Source organism: Trachymyrmex septentrionalis, unplaced genomic scaffold, assembly GCF_001594115.1.
Source record: "Trachymyrmex septentrionalis isolate Tsep2-gDNA-1 unplaced genomic scaffold, Tsep1.0 scaffold19, whole genome shotgun sequence".
NCBI classification, from domain to species: Eukaryota; Metazoa; Arthropoda; class Insecta; order Hymenoptera; family Formicidae; genus Trachymyrmex; species Trachymyrmex septentrionalis.
Window position 1 is genome coordinate 1379797 of NW_017305071.1, and position 10014 is coordinate 1389810.

The 10014-nt window shown below is 27.1% G+C and overlaps 1 protein-coding gene across 3 annotated transcripts in view; it reads left to right on the forward strand.

Moving 5' to 3' along the window:
• Nucleotides 1-578: 578 nt before the first annotated feature.
• LOC108746866 (dynein heavy chain 1, axonemal-like) overlaps nt 579-10014 on the forward strand; it is a 94175-nt gene continuing 84739 nt past the window's right edge. Inside the window, exons 1-18 of one of the 3 annotated variants that reach the window (XM_018483909.1) lie at nt 579-639; nt 790-931; nt 1031-1194; nt 1585-1859; nt 2721-3047; nt 3455-3584; nt 3637-3813; nt 4028-4202; nt 4275-4375; nt 4866-5081; nt 5336-5595; nt 5724-6192; nt 6942-7266; nt 7369-7500; nt 7619-7933; nt 8323-8500; nt 8571-8703; nt 9307-9855. In XM_018483909.1, coding sequence (XP_018339411.1) covers nt 859-931; nt 1031-1194; nt 1585-1859; nt 2721-3047; nt 3455-3584; nt 3637-3813; nt 4028-4202; nt 4275-4375; nt 4866-5081; nt 5336-5595; nt 5724-6192; nt 6942-7266; nt 7369-7500; nt 7619-7933; nt 8323-8500; nt 8571-8703; nt 9307-9855 — 3999 coding nt within the window. In that variant the 5' untranslated portion in view covers nt 579-639; nt 790-858. Of the gene's footprint in view, nt 932-1030; nt 1195-1584; nt 1860-2720; nt 3048-3454; nt 3585-3636; nt 3814-4027; nt 4203-4274; nt 4376-4865; nt 5082-5335; nt 5596-5723; nt 6193-6941; nt 7267-7368; nt 7501-7618; nt 7934-8322; nt 8501-8570; nt 8704-9306; nt 9856-10014 lie in introns of all 3 variants that reach the window. The other 2 variants (XM_018483911.1, XM_018483910.1) reach the window with 2 other exon arrangements.

A 10014-nucleotide genomic window follows, 5' to 3' on the forward strand; every position in this document is an offset into this window, starting at 1 on the left:
TAAAATCATTAATAATAAATGTAAACATTTTAAAAATAAAATTATGAATAATTAATGTAAACATTTTAAATTTATTATTGTCATTCATTTATTGAGCTTCATCAGCATTGTCTGAGATGATAATTAATCCTGTGATTTTGATAAAAAAAATTTTCATTATAAAAAAATTAAAATAAAATAAAGTCTTTATTTTAATCCTTTAAGACATTAAGATTATGTAATTAAAATTATATAGTGCGCGCTATCAGCGCTATTGTTATTCTATACTTAAATTGTTTTACGTCTAAAGGCGCCTCCAGACGATATGACAAACGTTTGTCACATAAGCAAATGTCATACATACACATACATGACAATGTAATTATTTATACTGAATGTAGATCAATATTTAATGACGAATGAGTGCAAAGTTGGCATATACATACATTAGCCATGTCGTCTAGAGGTGTCTTAATCAACCTTAATGAATGTGGTAGAATGACATATAATACTAAACATACTTGTAGGAACTCTAACGAACAGCGGTGACAGCTTTCTGAACTATTATCTTTAACGAATGTAACAACATACAATCGCATCAAATAACAAACTTCGTAGAAGACAAGTTCGCTCTTGTAACATGAAAATCGAAATGTCCATGTTAGAATTTAATGACTAAAATTTAAAGAATTAAAAATAAACATTAGAGATAGTTAACGCAGAAGAAGTTGCGTAATAAAATTTTGTTGCGCATCTCCTTCCGCGTTGACTCTCGTTAGCTCAGATTAATTTGTTTTTATCATTTTAAAGAGAGAGAGAGTCCTTGGTTAACACATTTATCATTAGAAATGACATGTGTACATTATTAAGCTTTAAAAAATGAATATTGAAAATATCAAAGATAAAAATACTCGACCTTCTAGAAGAAATTATTATTCAGATATTATATTAGGTAAGATTTCATTAGTATTCTACCAATTATATCATACTTAATTGAGATCAAAGCATGCTTGATCATAAAGCATACTAATTATGTTAAATATTCACACAGGTACAAAACCAGTTGGTCTACCTTCTGCTTCAAGGAGAACCAACCTCACATCGCAAATTCTCACAGAGCAATACAGTCCGATTGTAGAAGGTCTTAAACAAAGAGCGCAAATTTTTCTTGGCGCTGCTGAGCGATGGATAACTTTCCCTGAAGACAAATCTATTGTACGCAAGTAAAAAATCATGTAAAAGCAATTGCTTGATTTAATTTAAAGATTTGTTACGTTATTAATAATATCTTTTATTGTTAAATTAATATTTTATGGGATTATTAATCTCTTAGTACGATATAAAGGGATGTATTAATTTTAAATTGACTATGTTTTATAGGAAGAAACGTATGCATAAAGTTGGAAATATTTTCCAATCTATACTGTGAAAGATTTATAGTTATATTTCTATTCCTAACATTTCCTTCTAATATTTTATATCTATCTTTGTATCTAATTAAATGAATGTATATAAATTCTTAGTGCAAGATTTTGTATTTTCAATAAAATGTATACCTATAAATATTTAAAAATTTTCGAAATTTTTGTTTCTTTACGAATGAAGGCATTTCCGGCGGAAACCTTTTTACCAAAAGTACAAATAGCATATACTGACGATTTAAAGATTTTACCGCGTAATATCGAATTGGAAAGAAGACGAAAAGTATATAAAAATCTTAAGATAGAAGATGTTTTAAAAGCGGAGAATATCAAGCCATGTGACATGGTACCTTTTGAGAAAATTTACCCACTATTTTCCGACAAAGAGAGAAACGATTTATACTCTAAAACAAGTTACTTACCATTGGAATTGTTTGATGATGAAGAATACGATTGTAGGTGAGAAATTCGTTATTCTACAATAACTTAATTGCTCGTCATGTATTGCTATTTTTAAAGTATTTAAATATTACTTGTCAATTATCTCATTTCTAATTTCTAGAGGAAAGTTAATATTGTCATTTTGTTTTTGATAAAAAATGATATTCTTCTCTTATCTATATAATCTCTTTTCTTATCTTATAATTATTATCTCATCTTATAATTCTCTTATCTATATAATTATTTAATTGTTGTAACGCAAAATAATCTATAAAAGGTTCTTCTAAGTAAAAAATAATAACTTATATAGTAAGAAAAAAAATTTTTTTTGCATATAGTTAACATTACACAATAACAATATACGATAACATTATATGACGTTGTGAAATATATTACAGTAGAGAACAGCAAGAGAAGCTTGTAGTATAAACATAATTTCACGTATTTGAATACTTATCTGTGATAATAAATTCATAGTAATTTCATAATAGAGAACAAAATTTAATATATTATAACAAATATTAAGGTAACTGACGACTCGAGTACCATGTCAAGTGGAGCTTTTGCTTTATAAAAGCACCATTAAAACCTTGTCTAGCAAAGATATTTTATGCTTATTAAAATTTAAATTAAAATGTAAAAGTAAAAGATTTAAATTTATGTGTTTAAAATTTATATAAATTCGAACTTACTTAAAATAAATATTTGTTTTTTTACATAATTTTATTTAAAAATTAAGATATCTCTTTCTATAAGCGGTATATATTTTACAATCAATTTATATATTTCTTAAAAAATATTTTTTGCTAATATAATATAATATATATAATATTTCCGCAATTTTAACATATAATTTTCTTTTATTTTGCAATTTGACAGAACGACGGAAGAATGGATAAATCTGGGCATTATTAATGATATTCGTTATCCGTTACCAGCCACAGTGTTTGTCGAAAGGATTATAGATAAAAAATGGATATTTGATCGCTACGACATACTCAATAATTTGTTTGGTTGGTTTTATGCCGCCGTTACGGATTACAATAACGAACAGAAATTGTGGACTGTCCTCACTCTAGATGGTCTTAAGCGAAAATTCCTTCTGCCTAGAATATATATTCAATTTTTTGCAGAGGATCCTAGAAAATTTGCCAAGAGAGTGGCTGCTGCTATTAAACAAAGACAAATTGCGGAGACTAGTATCAGGTTAATTTATTAGGTTAAATTATTTTGTATTTTAATATTTTTGTATTTTAATATTATGTCTTATTTGTAATAATCACAAATATGAGGTATATTGTATAACTAAAAAGAAATTTCAATAAAACTGATGTCAGTTTCTTATATTTCAACATTTCATGAAAGTATTGGTTTAATATGGTAACGCTACATATTGTTATATAAAATATCTATTTCACGTAACGAAAGTGGAATATGAATTTGCCAATACATTCAAAGTTTACATTTTCTTAAAAGCGATCTGCTTTTAAGAAAAAAATTTAGAACATTATGCACAAAAACAGATAATAAATTCCGGATTTTTTATATTCTTTAATGATTTTAACAAAAAAGATTTATGTGATTTAAATGTTTTTTGCAATAATTATATGTAGATATCACTTTTATTTGGACTGCATGCTACTAGAAGGTATGCCAACACTAGATGAAAAACAACAGGAAGTTATAGTTTTGATAACCACGCGAAAAGGTTTCATAAAGTCTGAATCCAAACATTTTTTCAACGTAGGTACATTTCCTATTTATTTTCTTCAGTTACTGATTTTTTAATATTTAGTTGATGGATGAAGTTGTTTTGGAATATCGTCGCGTCATGTGCGATCTTATGTGGAGATCCCTTATATGGGAAGAGCCGGAAATGTTCAATTTCATTTCGTGGAATGAAATTAACGACATTCATGAACTTAAAATACCAGAAATGGGAAAGTTTTGCACTGAAATGGAAGACTTTACGGTATTTACAAAGAATTACATATAATACTTGTGTTTGATCCTTTATGAGAAAGTACTACTGAATTCGCAATATAACGGTTGGAAATATAATAATTGAAAAGCCATCATTGGATATTGTATTCTATTCGTTTCAATAATTTTTTCACTAATCCGTTAATATTTTTTCACAAGAGACATGCATTTTACTCAAAAAATATGATTACAATTTATTGCAGGAAACAAAAAATTTTTTCTGCTGGACAGTTTTGTACGTTTTGCCGGAAATATACGAAGCTATGAGTTGTGTAATCGTCGAATGCAGCAACATATTGAATATGAATCTCTTTGTCTCGAATTACGGAAAGTCTATGTACCTGTTAGAGTTCGAGTCGCAGCAGCGGCGAGAGACTGGTATAGTGATAAAATATCTGAAAGAAATATGGTTGGAAAGGATTGTACAGTCGGTTAAACTATGTTTAAGAGGTATCGGAGAAGAATGGTTCGATTCTGAGCAAAAGAACTATGATGAAAATAATATAATGAAATTGAAACGATTGATATCTCTTATTACATATCGAATGCAGGTATATCTTAAAGTATTTTATTGCATACGTTTTGATTTACTACGTTTTACTTTTAATGTGTATAATAAAATGTGCTTGAATTGCGTGTTTATTTAAAATTATAATATAGGAATATTAATATAAAAAGTATCAATATATAAATATTAAAGTCTAATTACGTTATAATCAATTAAATAAAAATAGATTTTTAAAATAGAGATTCAGAAATTGTTTATCTAAAAAAGTAAAGAAAAAAATATTTATTATAAAAATTCATTAGAAAATAAAAAAGCCAATTCAAGCTCGTATTAAAAATTATAAACAAGATTATACAATTAAGTAAACATAAATTTAAATAAATATTGATATACAATACTATTGTTTAGTTGACAAATTATATTGAATATGATGTATGTTTATCTGCAATTTATTGAATATAATCTCTTATAATTTAGATTTATTTTCTACATACATTTTAACATTAATCATATTATTTTATTTGTTGCTGCAGGATGCGCTTCGAGATCTCGTGAAGAAATCGATGGCCTTATACTTAGAAATATTGGAAACTCCAGCTCTTTGTACATTAAATGTGGATGAAAATTTTGTATGGGGTGATGATCTGATAAACACACACTTTAAATCTCCAGTGAATCCTATCTTTATTATTGATATCGCTATGAATGACAAAACTGCTTATTATTTAACGGATCTTGACTCATTTGTGGTATGGATAAATATGCGGTTATTTTTCTTACCTTTATTTCTAAACTATCTAATCATATCACTTATTTATAGATTCTGTAGATTTAATCAAAGATTATCTTTATTAAAGAATGTTCAAAATATAAATAACATATACACATTCAAATTACATTTATTGTTAATTTTATATTAATCCAGTAGGTTAATTGATTTTACTATAATTTATGCATCTAATTGTAAGCATTAAAATATTTAATAAATTAGTTTTTATTTTAGGAAATTATTACAGCTATATTAGACAATTCTTTGAGGCAATGTCAACAAATTGGAAAAGTTGATCCTTTCTTATTACCTTTCCTGGATTTTCCCAAAGATTTGTATCTCAGTTCGGTCGACTTACTAGAGGAACAGGTTTGTGAAATTCGAGAACGCCTGAGGACCGCTTATCAGAAGTCTACAATATCCCTAAAGGCATACCTGAAGGAATACCAGCAATATTTAGAATTTTACAAACTGGATGTCGAAAAATATGTGGAGTGAGCTCAGATCGCTTCAGGCGATATTAGATAACTATATTTAATTGGATTTCTGAATTAGAAGGCAACGCGATTAATTAACAAAGCTGAAAAATATCAATTATTTTTTTAATCATCACTTTTTTCAGGAATTTCAAAAAAGCAGACCACACTATTGCGGAGATCAGAGATGAAATATCGTTCCACTTTAAGATGAAATCGATCCTCGAGCTCACACTTCCAAAAGGTATTGCCATAGGACCTTTCTACGTGAATGTCCGTCCTCTCAGGGACTTTCTTATACAGAAACGACAGAACTGTTACACGCAGTTACTTATTATGTTTACCGAGAGCTTAAGAACAAAGATCGATGTCATTCTGTCTGATTACGTGCAAATTAGAACGAGGTTAAGAACAACACCACGCAATATTGAACATTTGTTCGAAGAACAGGATTGGATAGAAACTATACCACTGACGGTGAAAAAACTGGATGAAATTGTACAAAAATTGAAATTTCAATACGACATTCTTGATCACTTCCGGTGGAATCTATCCGATAAAGACTTTGAAACCAAATGGCAAACTATCAGTTTTCCGCGACAAGTGCAGCTATATGTAAGATTTGAAGACATACCAATATATAGGGAGTCTTAAAAACTATTACTACCTTAAATATCTTTGTATCTATTAAGTTTAGAAGAAAATCTATGCAACCAAAATTGTATGGTATAAAAAGGGCTATATAATGAAAATTTTTATCCAGATTTGCTTCGAAGATTTTAAGATTAACTTTGTTTTTCTTTTAATGAAATTATGATTTTTTTTTAATACAATGTAATTTTTCTAATTATTCTGCATATAAAAGTGTTAAGATAGAGATACCTAAAAATAAATTATAAAAAAATATTTTATATTTTATTCTGACACATATTAACATAAAATATTAAATATTTTATAAGTTATTAATTTTTTAATAATAGTACCTTAATACTTTTATGAACAGAATAATGAAATGAATATACAAGAATTTTTTAGATTTTTATAGTCCAATAATAGAGATGTGGATCTTAAGAACCCAGATTACAAATTATGATTGAAAATTTCATATTGCCGGGGGAATGTTAATAATAAGAAAAGATATTTGAAAACTGATAAATTGAAATTCTAATAAATGTTCATACTATATTTTAGAATAAACGTTTAATAAATGTAAATAATTAACTTATTTTATAGTTATAGTAATTTAAAAGGCCATTCTATTACATATATTTCTTAAAAAAGAAATAGCAATGTATTACTTTAATTAAATTATTATATTTATTATTTTTAATATTTTGTCTTTTTTTTTTACATATTACGTATAGATAGAAGAAGCAAAAAATCGCTTTGTCAGTGAATATGAAAAATTTCATAAAGTACAAGTACAAGAAGAAATTCTTTTATCAGAGAGGATTGACACACTCATGGGAAACGTTATGAATGTGATACTACAGACAGATATCAAGAAAATACATGAAATGGCTGTAGAAGTAAAAAGGATTTCAAAAATAATGAAAGAATGTCAAGAATTTGGTTTATTGTTGAATGAACGGCAAAAATTATTTGGTATGGATGTTGTACCATATGAACAATTAAATAGATTAATAAAGGAATTCGAACCATACCAAACCCTATGGATTGCTGCATCCGGTAATTATACTGTATAAAAATATAAAAAATGTTTCATTTTTAATTAGCAATTTTATTAATTTAATATGTCAAATTAAAATTTGTATATACTGTTAAACGCAGATTGGTTAAAATGGCAAGAAATATGGGTGGAAAATCCTCTGGTAAGTTTCGATGCGAATCAAATCGAAAATATGACTGCTGATATGGACAAAGCGATATCGCATTGCGTAGAAGCATTTCAAGAAAATCCAAGTAGGTTGATATGTTGCTCAAAATTTATTGAATTTTAAATGTATTATATGGAAATTGCAAAAAATTTGAATACGACATAGGAAAAAGAAATTATTAATGTTTTTTTCATGCATTATAGAGATGTTTGCTATAGCAATCACTATAAAGGATCAAATCGAAGTATTTAAACCATACATCAGCGTGATACAAGCTTTGCGATGTCCAGGAATGAAAAATCGGCACTTTAAAGAACTTAATAAAAAAATTGGTATAGAATTCACGCCAACTTTATCTTTTAAGAATTTACTTGATTTTAATATAATGGAACATAAGGAAACTGTGAAGACCGTGGCAGACACGGCAGCAAAAGAATTTTTAATAGAAAATATACTAGATAAAATTATGACCGATTGGAAAACAATTAGAATGAATGTTCTTCCTTATAAAGATACAGGTGTGTAAAACAATTCATATAAACATTCAAATTTATTTCAAACAACTTCATACATTAAATATTGCGTTCTATGTTTATTATATTTTTTATAAATTAGAAATCTCGATGATCTTAATGCAATAAATTATAAAAAAATATATTTTAAAAATTAAAAATTTAACATTAATACTTTCGTCATTTGATATTTTAATAAAAATAGAAGTAATTAAATTAAAAAATAAATATCAAAATGTTTTAACATATATTAGAATATCTTCTTTACGTATAGTGTTAAAATTAACATGTATTATATAAACATGATTTGGTACATTAGACTAGACTGTAATATAAATAATATATTAATTTTTGTTTGTATCATATCGTAATAGTATCTTAATCTTTTTGTATAGATAAATATATCGTGAAGATTTCCGATGAAATTATTACTTTCTTGGACGATGATTTACTTAAAATTCAACATCTTAGTTTTAATCCTTTTAAAGCTGTTTTCGAGAGCCAAATTGATGAGTGGGAAGCTAAATTGAGATTAATTCAGGAAGTGATCGTTCTATGGGTAGAAGTGCAAAAGTAATACTCACATCTTGATTTCTGTTTGTTATTACATTAGGCTATATTCCCATTAATTTTATATACACAGGCAGTGGATGCATTTAGAACAAATATTTGCATCTGAAGATATTAACCGACAGTTGCCTGTAGAATCGCGTAAATTTAATACTGTGGAACGCAACTTGGAGCGAATTATGGAAAACGCTCGTGATTGCCCATATGTATGTAATATAAATTTATTTTAATATTTTACGTGCATTTATCATTTTGTAAACGTGTTAGAGTATCAATAATTTTAAAATATCAATTTATCTTTTATCCAAAAAATATGTATTAAATCAGTATAATATTCAATTAGTTGTTTTGATCTATTATATTGTCAACTTTAATTTAATGTGCAAAGCGCACACACATGTACATAAATTTCTTTTAAATTTTCTAATTTATTTATCAATGTAAATATATTCTTGAAATATAACATTGTTTTTTTTTAACGTGAAAAATGGACAAATAATTTCCACATATTGTTTATTTTATTCTCCAGTATTTATTTTTCTAAAATAATGTTATATTTTTAAAATATACTTGCATTGGCTAACAAACGTAGCTATTTTTAAATGTAATACAATATTTGTCGTTTAAAATGTTTTATTGTGTAAAATATGAATATTAAAGAAAAAAGAGAGAAAGAGAGAGAAAAAGAGAGAAAACAGATATTTTATAATAAATATGGATAATAAATATATAGTATAATATATATAGATATAGAGATAATAAATATTTAAATATAAAAATTTTCTTAAAAACTTTATTATATAATGCAGGTAATTGTAACATGTGCGGATAAAAGCTTATTATCAACCTTGAAAGAATGTTTCTTGATCCTAGAAACTATTGAGAAAGATTTGGCCGATTATTTGGAGACTAAACGAATGATTTTCCCACGCTTCTTCTTTCTTAGCAACAATGAACTTTTAAAAATGATCGTTCAGTCCAAGTACATTCAAGCGATCCAACCATATTTAAAGAAGTGTTTTGAAAACATCGAGGAATTGAGATTTGAGAATTCAGATCTTAGGATAACGAGAATGTATTCTGCTGAATACGAAGAGGTTGTGCTACGACCGACGATTTATCCCGAAGGAAATGTGGAGGATTGGCTAGGACAAGTTGAGAATGCGATGCGCAATACCTTACGAGAGATTATTGGCGAGGCCCTAGAAATAATAGAAACGACACCGCGAAAAGAATGGGTGTACATGTGGCCAGGCCAAGTAGTTCTTTGTGGAGGTCAAATACATTGGACTGCCCACGTAGAGGAAAGTATCACAAGCAACACTCTACCCGACTATTATAATTACATGTTGCTACACGTATGTATTATATTAACATTACATCATTATGTTATAAGATAAACAGTGCTTGCGTGTTTATAGTGAACCGCTAATATTTTCATACAATTTTTTGAATAAATGTTTGCTAGCGTTATATTTTGCTTCTACTTAAAAATCTCGAGAACATTAAAACGTGTT